Source organism: Cariama cristata, unplaced genomic scaffold (genome assembly GCF_000690535.1).
Source record: "Cariama cristata isolate BGI_N322 unplaced genomic scaffold, ASM69053v1 scaffold12907, whole genome shotgun sequence".
NCBI classification, from domain to species: domain Eukaryota; kingdom Metazoa; phylum Chordata; class Aves; order Cariamiformes; family Cariamidae; genus Cariama; species Cariama cristata.
Window position 1 is genome coordinate 16,488 of NW_009628448.1, and position 22,180 is coordinate 38,667.

Below are 22,180 nucleotides of genomic sequence, written 5' to 3' on the forward strand. Positions count from 1 at the left end.
ACTGCATCCCCAAGATCTGCAAAAAGGGAAAAAATCCTGTTATTTGCCTTGTGTGTGTCGTACTTCACAGCCCATGAGCCATGCGGCCCCAGTCCTGGCCCCACAGCTTGGTGGCGGTTGCAGGACTGTGGTGGCTGGTGTCTCCCTGGCACTAGCATCCACCCTATGAGCAGCCCTCCTGGTAGGGTGAGGGCTGCTCCCTAGTGAAGAGCTTGGGGCAGGGATCTCACAGGCTGATCATGAAGGCTTTCCTGTGCACCTCTTTCCTTCAGGGGATTATACCTTTGACCTGGGGCTTTCACACCTGGGCTGAGACTTCCCACCCAAGATGCAGCAAGGCTGAAAGGTGGCAGGGTGAGAGGCAGCCACCGAGTGGTGAGCAGCCAGTGCAGGCTCCTACTAGGGCTTTTCCTTTGTAGGGTTGAAAGCCCCTTGCCTGTCAGCCCTGGCAACAACATCCCTTAGTGCCTCTGTCTTTCCTTCACTCCTTAGACAGCCCCTCTGACCAGTCTGACTCTTTCTCCATGCCCACCCATCCCTGGCCTCATCCTAGCAGCTAGCCATCCCTTCTGCCACCCCCTCCATCTTGCCAGCTGTGCTTCCCTTAAACTGTCATCCTAGCCATCCCCATCATGGCCTGTTCCCCAGACAGTCTTCCTGCTGGCACCTTCCTCCCTCTCCCAAACATCTGCCCTCACTTCACCTTTCCAGCTTGCTCTTAAAGGCTGCTTGGAAACAAGAAATACTGTCAGGCCTGTATGTGTTTCCTCCATTCTGTGCTGTTGGATGTAACATTTGCTGGCCACTGGCAAGGAAGGTCTAGCTAGTGCAGGAGGGTCCACAAAGAGGCTAGCCTGATGCTGTGGAAACTGGGGATCTTGCTTTTAGGTAGATGGCTTGCACCTGTCTGTGTTATCCTATGTTGCTGAGCAGAAGGATGCCTAGAACTGTCACTTCTTTTCTTTCAGTTCTTTTCTAGCATGGTCAGTGGCAGAACCCTTAAGTTCAACATAGTAGATAATTCAAAATATTCTGATTATATATTTATATAGGTGGGCATTCCTTATCACTGTCTTTATTTAATGAAGATTTAACAAAGACAGTCCTTTCCCTTTTTCTTCCATTCTGCCTAGTCAGCCTTCTCTGAAAAAAGGCGAAAGCAAATCTGATAGGTGGATGCTTTAGTAGAGAAACTAGGATCTGATGGAATTGTGTAAAAACAGTTTATTTATTCAGCTTTGAATGAAAGACTTGTGATGTTGTCCATACCCTTCCACACTTCAGAGTGATAATCTAATCTAAGACGTTGTCTCTCCTATAAAACCCTGAAATATGGTTGTGCAAAATAGTGCAACTGAAGTAAAACTAAGAACCCAGAAGGTGGAAAGTTGTGCTAAGAAACTTCCAAAAAGTTCTTGCTAATATATTTACTGATGATGAAGTCTGAGTGATCATTCAATACGATCTGTACCTAAAAAGAATTAACTGAATGTGTATCAACTTTTCTGCAATGCGCATTGAATTTGATTACCTCGGGTTTTATTTCTTCTAGGGCTGTCAGAACGAGTGCACGGCTGGAGGATGTTCGGGAGAAACAGCAAAGCATATGACTGAATCTTTCAAGGTTTGTTGTCTGTTAAAAGTTGAGTGTCTGAAGCGTTTCAATTGATGGTACCAGACAGCATCCATAACATGGTTGTGATTTTTGTGCAGGCGTTCATAGCTCCTGACACATTGAACATCATAAGTCTGTAGATAATTCTGTAAAATGTTTTCAATGTAGAAATTAATAAATTAAAGTTCTTCTTGTAACGTTCTTATAGTTTCTGGTACTAGCTAAAAGGTTAGGAGTCATTAAGCAAAAATCAAAATGGTATAGGTGATTTTGCTTTTAACTCCTACCTGCTTCAAAAGCAATAGAATAAAAGATTGATTCCCCTCATTAAGTTTTTTTCCAAACAGGGTCTATGTAACACTATATTATTTGTTAAACTTTGGCATTATGAATGGTGTTCAAAAGTAGATTTTTCCATCTGGTCTCAAAGTTACAGAGCTAAGGATCTCAGAAGGACTCCAAAGCACACCACTGCTCTGGCACATTATCAGCACTAAACAAGCAAACAGGGCTATGATAATAAGGAATGCTGAACAGCTACCAGGAACTGACATGAAATTGAATCTCTCTTTTTTTAAATTTTAATCTTATGCTTAGAACTGAGCTCAGTTAAGATAGCACTCTTTTCCTCTGCCTGCTTCCTGAATGCAATGCTAGTAACTAAGAGCTCATATTAAACACCGTATGGACACAGATGTCAACTTTTAGTTTTCTGATGGAAATGTAAAGCCCATCAGCACGTGCTCCTTTGAATTCTACCTTCTGTCCGCATTCCCTTTTTTTCGACTTCTCTTTTACACTACTTTTGCCTTTATTTCTTATGTCACACATCTGTAGTTCTTTCTTCCCCTCTCTTACTTTCCCTGCTTTACAATCTTTTAAAAGGCTCATCTATATTTTGCAGGTGTTTAAAAATAGTACCCAGAAAAAGATGACCTCACTTGTGCTTTTTCAGCAGTTCCCTTCCTGTTATTGCTGACTATTGTCAGCAGTACATGAGGTGAAATTATAATGATACACTGTAACTGTCACGTTCTTCCTGATTTTTTGGGCAGTGTCACTGCTGTGCAGTCTTGTGAATATGCTGTAGTAGTTATTTCCCTTTTAGTTGCCAGACTTTAACCAGATACGGAAAATAAATGCTGCAGAAAATGCATTGAACTCCTTGATATGGTTTATTCTGATGCTGATCTCATTGAAAACAGTGAAGAATTCTTGAGAGTCTATGACTACAGTATTTCATCATGTAGCAATATGCCATTTAATTTCTTTTTCTCCATTCTCAGCCCTTCCTAGTTCTTCTCTTCCTCATTTTTTTGCATTGTGTCTCTGGCAATTCTGCCCAAGAAGGAAGGTTTAGGATGATTTTTTAGCCAGAAGGTCTGATTTGGAAAACTTTGACAAACACAAGCATGCAAGTGATTTTGAAACCCCAACAATTCACAAGTATGGAGTGCAGACTTGTTTTGTGAATTCACCTTTAATAAATAGAAAAGATAGATCTCAGTAGATTCATTCAGTAGAGTGTGTTAGTGTATTTAAAAACAAAAATTGCTTTATGGAGAGGAGACTCTTGTGTAACCGCACTGTACCATTTCCTTCTACTCACTGACATAGTCCAGAAGGAAGATGGACAGAGTGGCAACAAACTCTGATAGTGTTTGGGTTGTAGGTGAACTGGGCATAAACTAAAGCAGACCTAAGGCAGATTTAATTATACCTGCAGTCAAGCAGCTGCCTTACCAAAGCTCCAAATACTGGGTGGCATAAAGTTGGATTTAATCCAGTTTCCTTTCCATCAATACTTGTATGTCAGCCAGAATGGCAAATCATTGTAGTGGAGAGTCTGTGTGAGGGGAAAAATATATTAGCAGGTGGAACAGATGGTCATAAAGGGAATAATACTAGAAAAAACAGCTGGCTCGGACTGAAGTCTAATTTGTAAATCCATTCCTGCCTTATGGTTCTGTTTCTCAAGATTAGCTGCAGTAACCAGAAAGCGGTACATTTTTTTTAGCAAATATTGTACTGGAAGGGTGTGTGTGTATGAAAGTTATGATGGGAATACAGGTACTGATTACAGTGACATGAGTTACAATAATTATTTGCAGTCTCTTTAAATGCATTGTCAAATTAAAAAGAAAAACTTTATCAATGAAGGAAAAAACAACTCCAGACAGTGACAAACAAAATAGCCTGGATGCATTCTAGGGAACTTCACAAACATTTGTGTGGAAGACAGTTACTGTTACAATTTCAGAAACTATAGCTAATAATATGCCAAAGAAATCAAGTTGGCCCATGGGACTGACTGTGCTGAAGAAAGCTGCAGTTTTGTGCCAGTAACCTAAGTAATCCAAGATTGTGGAAATGTAGAAAACAGGATATGGTTTTATTTTCTGCTTACATAAAATGTATTGAACGTTTGAACGCCAAATTAGTCCTCTGAAGACATTTCTTCTTAGAATGCAGTGCTGTGCTTTTTAGGTCAGGTGAGCTTCTTTGAATTTTACTGCAATTTCTGCCTGACTTGGAAAGATGGACTCAACATCGTCTAGTGGAAGGTATCCCTGCCCATGGCAGGGAACTAGATGATCTTTAAGGTCCCTTCAAACCAAACTGTTCTATAATTCTATGACTCAGAGAGTCCCTATACACCAGGAGGGAAGGAATGAATGCTACCTATAGCTTCTAGCAAGCAGTGAGCCCGACCCTGTGTTAGCTGCATACTGTTTTCGATTCTCATGGGCCTCTGTTAAGTCAATAGGTCAGAATTGGCGCTTTGTTCATTTTAGCTGCTACTGAACTACCTTAATTTGTCTCACTTCTGCAGTTAAAAATCTCATCCTGACTGGTCTGTGATTCACAAGGTACTTAATGTATCACATTTAGAGTTGACACATGACCAGTGATCTTGGAACAGATAAGAAACGTCAAAGGAAATAGTGATTATGCTAGAGTTTCCTCTATTGTAGTAAATGTCAAATCTCCAGGATTTATCTACCCAGCTCCTTCCACTAGAGTGAAATCTTCCTCCCTCCTCCAACTGTTGTATGTACATATTTATGTATTTTTTTATTTAAATAACTGGCTGTGGTTTGTGACCATAACCTAAGAAGTTATACTTGTAGTTTTTGCCTATTGTCAGCATTGGATCTCTGGGAGGGGAGTGTGAAACCAGTAATGGAAAGTGCAGTCATCCTCTGTACCACTGAATGTATTTTGGAATGTTGAATCAAGAAATGCACATATCTGGTTTTGATCTTACACATACTGTTTTTCATTCAGTAATACTATGAAATAGCACACAGTTATGTCTAAGGCACTTACTGTTTATGATTAAAAATCTGGTAGTTTCTTTAATGCATTCATTCTACTTATTGTACCGTCACAAGACAGAATGAACGTTGTTTGAATAATGTAGCAGTCTATTTCCATATGTAACTCCAATTTGGTTTCTTTAAATGTGTGTATTAGCTCTGACTTGGAATTCACAATACTTTGTCTTAAGAAACTAAAGGCATCTATGATTACCTTTTTTTTCCCTTATGTTATCAATCCATATCTGGAAAGATTATTTTAGTTTTTATGTAGCCTTTTGTCATGGAATACATTTTCTCTTTGAGAGACTGATACATGGAACACTTCAAGAAGGTATCACCTACTCCTATTATGTTTCTTTGTGTTTTAATTGGAAAGATATGAAAGAGACTGATACATGGAACACTTCAAGAAGGTATCACCTACTCCTATTATGTTTCTTTGTGTTTTAATGTTCTGAAGCTATGTAGAATTAGTTGGGCATCTTAATAGTGCAAAGTTCAGTTCATTTTAATTTTTAATGGCCTGTTCAGTGTACCAAAATGGTGCAGACCTTCTAGGGAACGCTGGCTAGTCTGCTATGCCAAAGCAGAATAAAGTAGCTGTAGTTTATAAGTGGATCTGGATTGATTTGCTAATATGAAGACTTGTGGTAGTGGAATGAAACATGTTTAAGTGAAGCTTCTGTGCCTGAATGGCTCCTTGTATTACTCTAAATAACTCTGAGTGTTCCCGCACACTCTTCTGCAGACAGACCCAACCTTCCCAGGCTCTGAGCCAGTGGGATGTGAGCCCATGGCAGACTGGAAGCTATATGGGCTGCTTAGTGCAGTGCTGTGCTGAAACTAATAATCCCTGTTGAGATCTTGGACTTGCTAGACTGAATATAGTGCAATGCTAATATGTTTACATGGCTTTCAGTTTGATGCTAGCTCACATCTAGCTGTGTGAGATGCTGGATATAGTGAATTTTCTATTTCTTGCATTGCTATAACATTTTAGAGCCCAAGCTGTGAACTAGCTGACATCGCGCTAGGTATTGTACAAATTAGAACATACAGATTATCTCCATGCTATAGGTATAACCTAGAAATAAACAACCAAAGTCTCTGACAGTTTTTTAACAGAATCTAAAGCTGTAGTGTATTTTACCTCTGGATAAAGTATGAAGAAACTGAAAATTTCTTTCCCATGCAGGCATTTGTGATTCAATTTGAGAGATTGCTAATGAAAGTTTCACAGACGTTGGTCTTGTTCTTGGAGGTCACTTCACACAAATGTAGTTGTTCATTGTAACAGGACCTTTAGTCGCATGTTTTAAAATGCATAGGCTTTGCATTAAATTACTGTGAAATTGGTTAACTCTGTGCAAAACACACTGCGCTGATTCCGATTCTCTACCTTGTTTCACATTCTTGACAAATAATGCAATAGAATTAAAGACAAAGAACAGGTCTATATGCTACCCTGGAAACATTAAAATTATAAATAAGATAGTATTACAGGAGTAATCTGTGCAGTTAAGATGTAGGTTAGATGTTATTGCAGTATGCAGCATTTTTTGTTATATAGTTTACATTAGAAAGAGTTGGAAAAAATCCTTTTTTTTTCTGTGGAGAAAGATATGCCCACTTTCAAAACAGTCTTTCAAAGGAAAACCTGGCTAATTATTGCATTTTCTATGTTTACATTAATGAAACTGTGATTCATTACCATGTTTATACTAACGAAACTCAAGTGCATCTATAATTTGTGCCAATTATAGTGGGATATAGGATTCCTTATTCTGGGAATTGGGAGAGGGACAAATCCATTTTGAGATATTAGACAGTTTTAAGCCTTATTTTAGAAAACTATTTTGTATGTGAAAAGATTGATGACAGAGATAAAAAAAAAATAATTCTCCAACCCTGTTTTTTTAAAGAAAATTGTTTCTTCACCAAATTTTCTTCCTATCCCTCCAATGCAAAGATTAAAAACTTATAAAATACAGAATAGTCTAATTTTTTTAAACATCTTTTTAAAATCTGAACTAATTGACTGTATCACTTTGATACAACATTAGAATGATACAGTGCAAGTTCCACTCCTTGAAGAGTGCAGGAAGTACATAGCTCTTTTCTTGTGTTTTCATTTTACATGAGCAGTAGGTAAAGCTTTTACATGCTCAGAGCATATGGATCAAGGGAAAACTGAAATGCTTTTGGAATGAGGACGTATATGCATTATAGTTGCCACATTATGTACAAGGCTAACAAATATAAAGCAGTTTACATGGTTTATACATTTTCACATCTCTTCCTCTCCAGCTTGTTCTCAATTTGTTATTTTCTACTGACATCAATAAATTATTTATCTGACAAAGCGTATGGGCACTCGGTGAGGCTTTTTGTTGTGTTGCAGCTGTTGATTCTTCTGTGGTTTTCGGGTTGGGGGGTTTTTAGGAGAATGCCCTGCATTTCCATTTAAAATTCTCTATTAGACCCCATTTAAAATTTTGATTGATCAGATAGAACATTTCCTTTATGTTTATGTTAAGTCATATGGGGAAAAATTTATTAGACAAATTTATCAATATCTTGATGCTATCATGAGCAGTAGCTCCACAAAATGTGTATATAGGAAAGTTGCTTTTATGCAAACTGTCTTGAAGCAGTAAAAGAAGGACAACCAACTGGATATCTGTATGCGTGTGTGTGTGTACATAATGTTACACAATAAGGATTCTCCACATATTTTGTGTTTTAGAACCATAGGTCATCTAGTCCATCCTCCCACTGAAGGTGAGAGTCTCATCAGCACCAGACCAGGTCAGCTGTGGATTTGTCTGTTGAATGCAGGGCTGCAGTACTGTCTTTAAGGAAATATTTTTTTTTCATGTCTAGTCTGAACCTCCTAAGCTAAAACTGTATCTGTTACCATTTGGTAGGTCATCTCCATATCATTTCCACAGAAGCACCTAGCTGTAGCCACTGTTAGATCAGGATGCCAAGCTAGAGGCCAATTCTGTTGTTGACGTAACAGTATATAGCATTTGCGGACCGGGCATTGCTTTAGAAAAGGTCGTTCTGATTTTATCTTGATTTCAGCTGAATCTATTCAATCTTGATTTTCATCAATGGCACTAAAATGATTTGCTTTTTGTCATGTGTTGAATCAAAAGAGATTGGCGAGTAATGATATTATCAATCACAGTGCCTTTATATCACTTGATTATGCCTCCTAGCAGGGTATGTATATGCTGTAGAATTATTTCAGGTGATTTACAATCAAACTCATTCCCTCATCTTCACCTGCCAAGAGAGAAACCAGCTACAGCACACAGCAGATTGAGTGTTGAGTGATTTCTGTGGTATTCTGCATCTACACAGGCATTGTACAAACTCTTTTGGATATTACTAATAATGACTGGGGAAGACTGACTTATATAGCTGCTGCTTTCATTCTAGTTACTAGGAAAGTATGGGTCTAGGTCACAGTAATGATCAACACACAGTGTGCTTACAGTTGAGCATCCCATTTTGATGAAAGAGAGAAGAAAATAATATGTTAAGAAATAAATAAGAAATATGTGTTAATGAATGTTTCAGTGGTTGTTGATTGCTAGGAGAAAGTGGCTTTCCTGAAGGGGACCGTGCAAGTTGCATGCACAGGTGGAGGGTACACTGACACAGCTTAGTATTGCCGATGGCTCTGCTTGGCATGTCAATGTTTCTAAATCAAGCTTGTTATCACAGAGTAGCAGCAGTAGTGTCACTGCTTCTGGATCGTAGCAGTCAAGAAATGCTACTTACTGAACAACAACAAGTTCTTAGTGCTGTGAAAATAATTCATGGTGATTCTTCCATGATATGCTAAGGGATGATTTCCCAACAGTCTGCAAGTAGGTTTCTCATGTCATCAAGTACCTATCTATAATTTGGCATTTGAGATCTGTGGCAGCTCTCTTCAGTTTTAGCTTGGTGGCAAGTAGCTTTGTGTTTCTCTTCAGGTGGGTAATGTCCTTCAGATAGTTACAGGCTTTTAGCAAATAGGTTTTCTAAGCTGTAGTAGAGAAACTGATTGTCCCATTATCTGAAGCTGTAGGATTGGCAAATAAAGCTAATTGTCTTCAGCAAATAACAGGAACTTTTAGGCAAGATAAAAGGAAGGTACTAGAAAAACAGCCAAGGGACAGTTTGGCTGAGCTAATTTATTGCATAAAGAAAGTGATGTTTTATCTTAGTTTAACTAGGACCTTAAGATACAGTTAGTGTCTGTAACAGCACAGAAATTGTACTAGAATTTTGGAAACTCCGTTTGGCTTGTATCATTTTCTGGATTTATTTTTCCTAAGCTGAAGAATTGCTTTTAAATTGCAGGGCTTTAGCACCATCTAATCATTCCCAAAGGAAACTATCTAACTCCAAAACTTATAAAATCCATGGTATCCGTATGTATTTCCAAGAATTCTTAAATTTTAATGTCATTGTGGTATTAAGTCCCCAGATTTGATATTAAATGTTTTATTTGCTGACCGCATATGAATAGGAACTACAATTTAGGAAGAGAATTTAGTCTTTTTTTTCCCATAGGATTCTGTTGGCCTTCCTGTTTGCTTTTGAAATTATCTCTGTATCCTAACTCTCATGAACTAACAGCCTAGAGAGCTTGAAGAGTTTTATCTTAATCCCATATTTACTCACTGTTTCTGAGAAATTACTGAATGGAATGAATTGGCAAAATGTGGCAGTTTCAGTGGCAGATCAAACATTTAAATTAATGGCAATTTGTAAGTTTACCTTCTGTCTATCAGTGTGAGAGGGAGATGAGATAAGAGAAAAAGGCAAGTGTGGTTAACTGAATGTTTGAAATTATTCCTGTAACCTCTGTGTAAGAGACTGTACCATGAAAGCATTTTATATTCCCAAAAGTTTTTGAACTTCTGTATGAAATGACAAATTCTGAATGTCTTCATTGCATGAATCTACTTCCCTCCACGTCTGCAAGCTTATTAAAATTAGAGTAAGAAGATTTAATTGCAACTGCTCAGGACTCGGACTTGTGAGATCATGATTCTATTCTCGGCTATTCCACATAACATGTTTGTGACTGGCCAGGCTATTTAGGCAAAGTATTTCCAACTCGTTTGCCTGAAATTTAGGTTTGCAATTCATTTTTTCCTTCAATATATCTATTTTATTTTTAGAAAAGCTTAGATGTAAATATCTAATTTTTTGTTTAGCTTTCTTCATGTGAAATAGAAATTATTTTTCCCAAGCCAGAAGACGGTAGTGTCTTAAATCTTTGTGGACCAAATTTATAAATTTTGTTTTCATACAGCATTATTTAAACATCTAAAACACTGTGCCACTGTACAAAAATAGGGTATCGGTGAAATGTCACAGATATCTCTATTCCAGTTTTGTGTCACAGGGCAGCGTGGGCCCTCAGCTTGTGTTAGGCTCAAACCTTCTCCCAGGCAAACTCTTTCTAAAAATGGAACATTGTGTTTATGCTGCAATGCAGAAATACAGTGGTTGGGAGGCAAGGAGCAGCACAGCATCAGGAATTGCATTAACGAAGCTGTCAGATCTTTTGAGAAGCAGCAGTATATACTAATAGTGAATAATATGAATAGGGTAATTAGTTAATGTGTTCCATTAGTGAAGAATTGTCTTAGTTTTGTATTTATGGAAATATTTGAGTATGAGTCTATGAAAGGACTTTCTGTATGAGGAATTGTGCTATTACAGAATTGCAGTCTGTGATTCCCTATATGGAATTGCTTCTTTCTAATCAAAAGCCCAGGTATCCCTACATTGCAGACATGAAGTGCAGTTGCATGGCCAAAGAAGGTTTTTATATAGCTAACTTGACCAGCAGTAACAGTGAGCTACAGCAGTGTGTCTTTCGGTCCAGTGCAATGACTGCATTAAAGCCTGCTTGTATTTCCTCCCTATTCACACTTTGTGATCACCCCACTTAGTTAACTGGAATAGCTGTTAGCAAACAGAAATAGTTTATGGGAACAAAATGCAATAATGTGTCCACTTTCTGTTACTATGTTTAATAGTCTTATCAGCATCTTGGTTTATATTTTAAAGAGGTAGTCATATTTGAAATGTTTTATGTAATTCTTTGATAGACGAGATACTAGATGACTGTTTTTCATAGCTCTGAAAATACCATTAGCAGGACTAGAGGAGATAGATCCCATTAAAATCAAATACATGTTTTACTTAAGAATTCCTTAATATCAGGTAGTAGGTTTCCTTAAGATCTGTAGGAACCCCATTCCTTCATCTTTCTTAACATTAAAAATGTATATCTTCCAAAACTACTGTCAGTGGAGAACAGACTAATGAGTAAGGGACAAAAAACCCCTCAAAACCATTACTAGTCCATTTAATTTTCCTGAAGCAGGAGGAATGGATGAGGATGTGAGTTTTGTCTCACTATCCAAATTCATACAAAGCTGGAGGAAGGGGTCTTAACTTAAACGGGCTTTGGATCAAATTGATGGGAGCTGCTGCAGGGCAACATTTCAGCAACACACGGAAAAACTCTTAAAATTTAGATAGTACCATTGAAATCAAAGATACTATGCAGTATCCATGTGCTTCAGTGTTTTGTAGGGCAAGACTGGTTTCTTCGATGCTTTCTCTACAGTCTAGCCGGGCTGTAGCTTTCCAACATCTTTATTTCCCTTCTGATATGTTTTGGAAGCTTCAGGCTTCATTTTCAGCTATGCTGCTGCCCTAGGTGCCCTTTTCATTCTCTAAGGCAAGAAGTTTATCTCAATTCCAATCACTTATCTGTTGTCTTGTCAGAGCAGGTTTACTTCCCTACCTGCTGCTCCAAATCAAACCTTCCTGCATGGAATTGTTGCATGGAGTTGGAGCATCGGTCAGGTCAGGGGAAAGGTTAAAGAAGCCAACGGTATGTTGTGCCCTTCTCCATTTCTCCGCATTGCTTGCAGAGTGTAGCAGAAGCTCATTCTTTGGTTTGAAAAATATTTGATAAATATCTGTTCTGAATAGCTTAGGTTAGGTGCCTTTCAGAGGATGGACTAGACAAAGTTCTTCCAGCCATATTTTCTGCTGTTTCCAGGATTGACTCACAGCTGATTCAGAGTCTTGACTCCTTTTTGCTTTGTCATTTGTTCTGTGGTTTATTACCCAGTGTACAGTCAACCTGATGCAATGATTCCAGGCCCCAGTCCAATTGCATGTGCTAACATATGCTCAGATGAAGTCTCAGGGAAGCTTTATGTTGAAAGATTTCTGGTTATTCTCCCTGGGATTGCACAATATACTTTGTTATATTTTGTTTCTCTTTATTTTTTTTTATAGTAGGAAAATTAGGGCTTTCTTCCTGCTCAAATCTTATTGTATCTTGGTGCACTTTCCATTCTCAAGCCTCAGGCTCTGCTGTAGATTTAAAATAGTAATGATGGTAAAGGGATTATAGGATAGCTTACATTAGCATTACTTTTTATTCTTACAAGCTAGTAATAGATTTCTAGAAATTTACTCTGTCTTATTCTGTTTTGAGTTGATAGAACTCTTATTGTTCTTATTATTTCTACTATAGACTTCATTATTGTGATCAGAGCCTTACAGGGCTTATCCCTATACAGAAAGTGATAGTCTTTGCCCCAGGAAACAAGCAGTCTTTTTCAAAGAAGGTGGGGATGGGAAAATCAACAAAACCACAGACCTTGGTTTACCCAAGGCCTGTAGGACATAAATCTCCTCTTTTTTACTCAAGTAGATGCTGCTGTGGTATCAGTTAGTGATTAGTGATCTTGAATGAATCACTTTGACTAGAAGTCAGGGAGGTTGCGTATTTCATCAGAATAGATTACAGTCAGTCTTGCTGAGTGGATGTTAATGTTTTGAGGATCTCTGCTGAAACTTGCTGTTATAGTTAGGTAACTTGTAAGCTATTCTACAGTTGAGGCTGCCAGTTCTGTTTTTACTCAAGTAAGTGATAGAAACGCTCAGCCCAGCACCGTGTTTAGAAAAGTTTGGGTATGTCAAATGAATTATACCTGCTACAACTGCTCAACCTACTGCTTATGGTCTAGTAGTTTCAGTGCCGGGAAAATAACTGCAGCCAAGGATCATTTGGGAAGGCACTGGCAAAACTCGATGGAAAGAGGGGGACAAAATCTGCCCTTGCCATCTGCACCTACTCGAGACAGATCTCTAGGGTAAGAAAGGTAGCAATGTAGTAATCAGAGTAACAGCTTTGGCCAGAGTCTGCTGTCAGCTCCAAATCCACTTAAGGCTATTGCAAAGGCTGGGTAGAATGATCATTAAACTGACATGTTGGCTGGGGGCACCAGAATGTCTTGCTACAGCTGTGGTTAAAATTGACACTGACCAGCATGTCACTTTAAACTTGACCTAGCTCATGATTGAAAAGATCTGTTTTGATCAAATAATGAACTTTAGTTTCAGGAGGTCACAATGTATCTTCTTTACTTGTGCTGGGTAAAGCTTCACTCTGCAAGGAGTTGCATTGGAATCAGCAGGTACTTTTCAGACAAGGGGCTATTCAAAAAAGTGTGTCTAGTTGAGAGAGTGGCTGTTTGTAGGTGTAGTGTTGCTATACAAGCCCTGAAACTCAACAGTATCCAGCTGGGTTGCCCACCATTCCCTTTTGCCTACCATAGGCAGGGCAATCTGGTTCTTCCTATTTCTTATCAGAGTGCCCTGGGCTGGGACCCAGGCATATATGTCTTGTACATACTGTACTGCTGCGACATGGAGAGCTTGCAGGGCTGGAACTACATCTCTGTCATTTTACTTTAGGCAACAGGGGCTGAATAGCTTCACTCAATAGACTATGCGTAACATCTGTTTCTTTCCTTATCTCCCTTATCCTTTTTGTTCCTGCATTTACTGATTTTTCCTTCCAGTTTAATCGTTTTATTAGGCAGCAGCATCAGAAGGTGCTTGAGAACACGTTGATAAACAAAGCAATCAAAACACAAACCTAGTTGAAAATTGCCCTTGATATTGGCAGTGCAAACAGTGGAGATCTGGATGGGAGTTAATGCCAATCTCTAATGCATCCTTAATCCCTGTGCTGCTTTCAGGGCTGGGAGAATGTTGACAAAGGAAAGAAATGAATTGCTGTTTATAAAGGTCATAGGTGATACCATGGTAGCACTGCTAATGAATGATATTAAAGTAATAGGCATTAATACTTAATCAGTACTCCTGGTATTGGTCACCTGGCCTTGCTCTGCACTCTTTGTGTGGGTTCTTCTAAGTGTTTGGTTTCCCTCCTGCTGGTGCTGCTTGAACAGCACAACAAAATGCTGGGACAGGACTTTGGGGCAAGTTAAGCCAAAAGGATCTCTTGGCCAGGTGACATGTTGGGTAGGGGATATGAAGTGCTGAGGCCTGAGCAACAGGCCTTGAACCAAAGTTGACCTATAGATGAACATCCCAACCAAATGCTGTATAATATGTCTGATCATTAGCAAAATATGTATGATCATTAGCAAAAGATGTAGCTTAGACAAAATATAGTCGTTAGTAAAGATAAATGTCAGGAGAATATGTTCAGCTTTCCTCTCTGGAGGCAGGTTGTCAAGGCCATGAAACCAGGTGTCTGACCTTGTTTGGAAATACATAGTCAAAACCAGACAGATAAAGAAGCTTCCTTAGTTCCTCCTTGAGCCTTGGCCAAGCTTTGAGTGGAATCTAGAAGGAGAGTGAAACCAGATGTTTCTGCACTTGAAGTTTCACGAGATGTTTATTCAACTGTGTAAAAGCTGGACCCTCTTACAGCGACTTTGGAGACCTCACCTATGAGTGGACACACTGCGTAGGACCTCCCAATTGCCAGGACAGGTTCTCCAAATTCTCGCTGTAACCGGGGCTCCCCAGCGATTGCGGATCTGGATGATGGTAAAGTATTAGGGCAATTGGTGATGTATCTTTCCTAATCACTATAGCTAACCTTATGTAGTAATGATCAGGTGCATTACCCTACTTATTTCCTTTGCTGCTTAAAGCTAGAGTGTAATAAGCCTATTTTGACTAAATGTGTTGCCTTATTTCTGTACTGTCTTCATATCCACAGTAAAATAAGCCTACTCCTTTTTTTGGTGTCTGTGTCCTTTCTGTTGACCCCATCCATTGGCAAAACAGGGTCTTATTACTCAGGGGCCTAGAAGAGGTTGAGGGTGCTGGGAATACTTCGTGCTTCAGACCACACCATGGGAGAGAGTACTCCAAGGATGGGTTCTCCAACAGTCCCCCTGCTTCCTCCTCCATGGAAAAGAAAGATTGAGTATATTGCAGCACTTGATGGTGTCTTGACATAAAAAGCATTGGGATTCTGAAAGATTCAGGTGAATTTGCACACTGTTAACTTGTACTACTCACTGCTTGGTGAAAAGAGGGAGAAAAGTACAACAGAATGAGTAAGGGGAAAGACCCTTAAGAAAAGACCTTAAGAAAGTAATGGCCAAAAAAAAAATCTCAAATGCATCTCCTGAGAGCTTAACAGGATTATAAGGTTCAGAAAATTGCCTTTTTGCCTGTTTAAGGATTACTGTCCTGGTCCATGCAGTTTAGCCTATATTTGAGGTCCTACTGTTGTTTGAAGGAAGTGTTATGGATCAAGTATGATTCCTGATATTGTTGAGTTGGATGCTTGCAAAACGCCTGAATGAAAGCTGGTTTCCCTAAATGCTGAAGGAGGTGTGAAACAGCAGGTGGGCTCCTTGTTCAGAGTGTGCAGCTCCAGGAAGCTCTGTGGTCCAGAAACAAACTACTCCTTTTCTGGATAAGCATCATAGCTGCCTACCTCTCTAGGCTTTCTGCCTTCAAGTGCCTCAACCTGAAATCCAGTCCAGTGATTTCTATTTGTGACTGCAGAAAGTCCCCAGTCCTTGAGGCTGAGAACTAAGCAGTGTGGGCTACTACTCTGAGCCATAGGCCCTGCTGTGTGACTGCCCATCACACACGAGTACCCATTTTACTGAATTCGCAGGAGTGAGCACTTGATCCACCTCTTGTCTCTAATGAGCCAGCATAGCAGTGACTCTGGATCTGGGACCCTCTTTGTACTAACCATCAGAGCATAACAGTGTGCTTGTATTTGATCAGCATAGTTTTATTAAATTATCACTCACATGACAGAGACTCTGTCCAAGGCTCTCTTGAACCCAAATCTGAAGAAGTATCTCTGGTGAGAAAACTGGGTCAAAGAAAGCCCAAGTGTTCCCAAGTGAGCATGTTTCTTCACTTGCGGCTGCAGGTTGCTGCTCCTTCTACATGTGCTTGTGGGTCTGCAAGAAGAGCCAGGTTAAAATCCTTCCCCATCCTTAAAGTAATAGCTATTTGTTAATCTCAGTGAGCTTAACAAACTGTTTTATAGTGCTGCCTTTCAACTAGTTGTGCTACCACACCTGAGGAAGTGGCAAACTGAGACATAAAAGCAGAAACCAGCACACTGATGGGAGTTCTAGGGGATGAAACTCCATATGATAATTCTGGTTCCCTTAATGGCCTGAGATGAGACAGAAGCCTTCACTTCAGGGAGAGCTTTTAATACCACTGGCAGTAGGAGTTCTTTGGAAGGTGTGTTTCTGTCCAGAGATAAAGCCAAGGATATAACTCTTCTACATCCTCGCTTAAGCCCCATTGACATCCTACTCCTACATAAGTGTTTTCCTGAGCTGGGTCTTGCATTGTGGATAATTGCAAACACTTCTTCGTGGCTTTTAATTTGATCCACGTTCTTCTGTAAAGTCTTTTTTTCTAAGGCGCATGATAGCAAGTTGTCAGGTAAAATTCATTTTTATTTTCAGGACATCATTAAGTAGTGCTTTTCCCATTGGAGCATTCACTGTCAGCACAATAAAGGGTACTATAAAGAGTTAAGAGCAGTAATTGTTATTTCATCAGATTATGTATTAGTTCAACCAGGCTAATGCACTGTAATATCTAGACAAGCCCTATAATTGGAGATAGTTTGAAACAAGCTTTTAGCTATTCATGTGTTCCAGCTCTAAGTTAATTTCGCATCTAAGCCATTAAGCAAAAAAAAAAAAAACAACCCGAAACTCAAACCAAAACCAACCAATCAATAAAAAATAGGCCATTATTCATTAAAGACATCTTGAAAATCAGATTGTTTACAGACACAGGGGTGCATGTCTTCTTTTTCAAAAGCTTGGGAGTAATTTTTTTCTCATTTTGCAAAATGTATGCTGAGTCTGAGAAGTCAAAGTCAGTGATATCTCTTGCAGAACCGCCTTTTTAGTGCACATGCAAATCGTTTGAACAATAGTCTGAGCTATCTGTGTTCTAGTCTATTCTATATGTACCCAATATAGGGGAGTAAGATTTTGCTTGGGGGTTTGTGATAAGGGTCAATGCTTTCTAAGTCACGTTAGGAAGTAAAATGGAGCTTTGAATACAGTTTGTTGTTGAATTCTTCCTTGCCTCTGACCAGCACGGTTTAAATGCTCAGACGGCATAGAAAGAGAATGAAGAGGGTGGATCAACATTCTGCCCACTTCGTAGCCCTCTCTAGTTGTCCAGTCCCTATCTGTGTATAAAAGGGGAGTGATGTGACAGAAATCCTACTTTCCTTCTTCCCCTGCTATGCTTTAGGATAATTCACACCATATGAACTACTATAAAGAAAATTAACTCTATTCCAGCCAAAACTAGTAGAAAAAAATATGCTGCATTTCTTCAGCTAGTCATGGCTTGTAAGAGAAAGTCTCTACAGTTAATCATGCAGGGGCACATTTAGCCTTCTTTGCTAATGGGATCTTTCTAGGAAAATAGGAATGTGAATGAACAAGCTAGTGTGACCCAAGTAATCTGTGAACAGCTGGTTCTGATCTCTCACATTGGTTTTATGCGTTAAAGGAAAATTAGTGTAACATATCTACTTAGTTGTGAGGGGGGTTAATTTCTGATCATCAGTTCATGTTCTGAGGTACAGCAATTGGGTGTTTCTGGAACTTGTACAGTTGTGTTAATCTGAATGTCCAAGAGATTTTAATCTGCTAATTTTCTGTTCCTACACCTTGTACTGCTTCCTCCACTTAACAGTGCTTCAAAATATGCTAACTGCTTCTGGTGTCAGCAGCACTGTGTATATGTGTGCATACACAGCATGAACACTTTACCAGCTACTTAGGGGTTGGCTGCCTTCAACCATTCTGTCATTAAATGTCCCCACAGATAAAATACTGCATTTGTCCATGTTCAGTGATGCAGAATCATTTTTAAATCAGTCTGATTTAATTATTTTTATACACCTCGTTTTTGTCTTCATGTTCCTTCAGGCTTCAGACTTGATTATCACCCCAGCGACGACTTTCAAGGAAAAACCAGACCCCAGTGGTTTGGTATTTGGAACTGTGTTCACTGATAATATGCTGACAATTGAATGGTCCTTGGCTTCAGGATGGGAGAAACCTTATATTAAGCCACTTGAGAACCTTTCGTTGCATCCAGCGTCCTCGTCTCTACATTATGCTATAGAAGTGAGTACTGAATTGATTTGGAAACTGCTATTTTGTTTCATTAGTTCTTGAAGCCATAGCTTTGTAATATAAAGGACTATTACTGTCTTAAGTTTATTAGTATTGAGTTACATTTTGTTTTGTTAACTGATGTCCTTCCAGGATAATTCCATTGTTCACAACAGGGTTATGTTTATGTTAGTATAACTCAGGAGCAACTCTGGCCTATGGATTCCAGCTCATTTAACTTTCTAGCCTAGTGAAGGTAAGCCCTTTCTTGTGTGGCGACAAATTAATTTGAGAAAGCATTCTAGTTCACTGTTGGTGGATTGGTCCAGTTATTGTCTCTGATGTAACTTAATGAGGCACTGGATAAGACTGTGTGAGATTCCAGGAGTAGCTTTAATTTGGGGACTGAACGTGCACTTTGTGAAAGCTATTTTAAGCTGGTTTAAAGGTTCATAGTTTGGATTGCAGGACAAACTAGACAGATGTTTGTTTGCAACTCTGAACAAGTCTGGAGAACTCTGAACTAGACCCGATGCATTCAGCATATACAAGTCTATTTAAGCAGAGAATATACAGCAAGGAACTTTGGAAAGTGAAATGTTAAGTCGGAAACCAGCGTGGTTAACAGTTTCCGTGCTTAGCTGCTTACTGTCTAAAGCTGTCTTTTGTGTCTCCAGAGCAGCTTTGGCTATACTCACATCTGTGTGAGAACCTCAGTAGGGCACATATGCTGAAATGGGAGCCTGCTTCTCCTCCCGCTTCTGGGTAGCTGGGAGCGTCTCCACTGAAGTTAGTGGAGTTGCTTGTGCTTCTTTTATTATTTATTTTCTTTTTCTTTCTCTCTTTCTTTCTTTCTTTCTTTTTTTTTTTTTTTTTACACCACTGGTGTAAGAGAAGGTTCAGGCTTTTCCCTGCTTGTTGTCCCTGAGCTCCTGCCTTCACCATTTTTTGTTGTCACTGTTTTTTCCCCAGCTAGTCACCAAGCCTCCAAAGGTCCCGTGTAAATTACAACAGGTCTCGGTGGCTAAGGCTGCAGCTCTTGATCTGCCCAAGAAGTAAGAAACCACGCTGGAGTCCCAAATCTATATTTCACTCTTAGTAGCATACTGCTTTAATGCTCGGCCTCTGGCCCCATCTGAAATCATTGCTAATATGAATATGCTCTTATTTTTTTTCCATTTTTTTTATTCTTTTACCCTTATTGCATCACGTTTCCTCTAGCCAAGAGGACAGACAGAGGAGAATCTGGTGCCAATGCTGTGGCTCAATGAATACACAGTGGGTATAATAAAAATGATGAATTTGGCATTCCCTCCCCTTTCTCCTTGCCCTCCATGATACAGTGTCATAGTCTGGATCTGTTGAACTCCAGATCCAGCTCCTGTGATGTACAGATGTCAGATAATATTGTTTGCACACCACTGTAGAAACCAACCATCAAGCAACCACAGCAGTTGCTTTTATTCAAGTTGAACATTTCTGGAACACATCACTGTCTCCCTTTTTAATGAGTGAAAGGTTTTACTGAGCTCTGGAAGGTTAAAAGTATTTCTTTTTGGAGAAAAGATTTAACAGCTTGAGAAGGCTTTGTGTTTCAGTAATGATGTGATTCTTACTTCTCTCAACCCATTGATCCAATCTAGTAGTAACATTCCTTCCTCTTCCCTCTCATTAAAAGTTCTGTGAATGTGTATGGGAGAAGGGTGGGGGGAAACAACTGTTCTGTGATAAGAAAGTAGCATTGCAGAAACGTGGTACTAGTTAGTAACTGGCCCAATAAAAACTGTATCAAAGTATCAACCATATCACCAGCTATGCCATCCTTTATTAAAGACAGAATTTTTTTCTTGTAGCTACAATGTCTATCTTAGGAACAGTTTCTTTTTCAAAACTGCGTACAGAGCATTTAATAAGGTTGGCATTGCCATAGGAATAAGATAAATTTTGAAGACAAAAATTTCTGGGTTCTAATTCTGGTTCTGCTACATAGTTGGCATGTAGCCTAAGGAAAATTGCCGGGATTCCTGCAACCCAGTTACAACCCAATTAAAATTTGTCATGTGGAAGGACCTAGCTCTGTCATGGGACTGCACAAAAGCTTTCTAAACATTGCATTTCACTGATTCTTACGGGAAAATGTTACAGAAATGAATAATAATGAAACCTTGAGTGTTCTACTAAAATTACTTACACACAAATACAGGATTCTTTTTTCCAAATAAAAAACCCTGCATCTGTAGACTTCCCACCACATAAGATGTATTTCCAGCCATTTTTTGTGGAACAGTCAGGAGAAGTCTGAGGAGGCTGACAGCAGTGATGCCGTTAAATTCATAGAACTGATATTGAAATTTAATGTACAAAGAAATGCTTTAGAAAATAAATTTTAAAAATCTGGACTCTTGTCTATAAGCATAAGTGATCCTTTAGTACTTAATCTAAATAATACCTGTATATATGTATATATTAATGTGATCTTATATAATACATGTTTTTCTGTCTATAATTATAACTGGAAATTATCAGTCGGTAACTGAAAATAACTGTGGATATTTTATGGACTTTTTTTTTAATGTGGTTAGGAGATGCTGTAGAGCGTTTTACTGGGATGGCACTGATGGGATAAGGGTTTCTCATAAATTGAAAGTCAAAACCAGTCATCTGGATTCTGCAGCTTGATGGGATAATTATGAATAATTTAAGTTTCTGTAAAGTATACATAAAACATTTTCATGCATTCTAGTGTAAGGCTGATGCATCTGTCTCTTACGCTCGCTAAACCCTCTTCCACTGCGTACGGGTATATGGGGGAAATAAGTGACCAGGATTTTGCTACAACTACAGCAAGAACTGCAACAAAGTTCCCTTAATTACCTTATTCTATGGTTCCTACCAAAATGCATTTTGGACAGAGCCCTAAAAATGTTTTAACATATATAATTAAATTCTATAGATCTTTTCTGTAAGGGAGAATACTTAGGTACAAGTCAGGATGTGAGGGAATAGTTAAGTCAAACACATGCTACAAATTTTAATTGCTGTAACCAAATTATGAAAAAAATGTTCATCATTAAGTCCCCTGACAGGATATCTCTGAAGCACAGGCAGATTATCTTTGTAATACAAGCTTCATAATACTACCTCACAGGAGTGTGTTGCAAGGATTAACTAGTTAGCATTTATGCTTTGAGTACTGTGAGCAGGCAAGTGAACTTCTTTTCTTTCCAAAGAGTGTGTTCTGCTTTTGCATAGATCATCGTGGATAACATGTCTTAACTATTATTTGGTTTCTTTTCCCTCCTTTTTGGCTTGGTAGTTGTTTGAAGGAATGAAGGCTTACCGAGGAGTGGATGGCAAAATCCGCCTGTTCCGGCCAACCCTCAACATGGACAGGATGGCACGATCAGCAAGACGAGCAACTCTGCCAGTATGTAGCCAAGGCATTTTATTCTCCTTAAGTCAGAGTGTATTTTCATTTTCAGAGTGCAAATTTCTGAAACTTTACAGTAGTAGAACATTTATCAAACATTCTAACTCTTTAGTAGTTCAGTTAACTTTGTTAAGAGATCTTATTCAGTGAAGGGAACTGTTTGAAATGCATTTTTCTTTAAATCACAACAGTATTTTGCTTTCATTATTGTCTCCCTACTGCTTCAGATCTACGCAGTTTATTTCTGGGGGATGAGCACTGTTCTGCAGGTATTTGCCTGCAGACAGCTGATGAAGTTGTTCTGGCATTAATG

The 22,180-nt window shown here is 39.0% G+C and overlaps 1 protein-coding gene across 1 annotated transcript in view; it reads left to right on the plus strand.

The window, feature by feature from the left end:
- Positions 1-22,180, plus strand: part of BCAT1 (branched chain amino-acid transaminase 1, cytosolic) — a gene marked incomplete at its 5' end in the record, with an annotated part of 57,755 nt that overhangs the window by 15,341 nt on the left and 20,234 nt on the right. Inside the window, 3 exons of the mRNA XM_009704831.1 lie at positions 1,553-1,624; positions 18,249-18,449; positions 21,754-21,864. Of these exons, the coding sequence (XP_009703133.1) occupies positions 1,553-1,624; positions 18,249-18,449; positions 21,754-21,864 (384 nt within the window). The remainder of the gene's footprint in view (positions 1-1,552; positions 1,625-18,248; positions 18,450-21,753; positions 21,865-22,180) is intronic.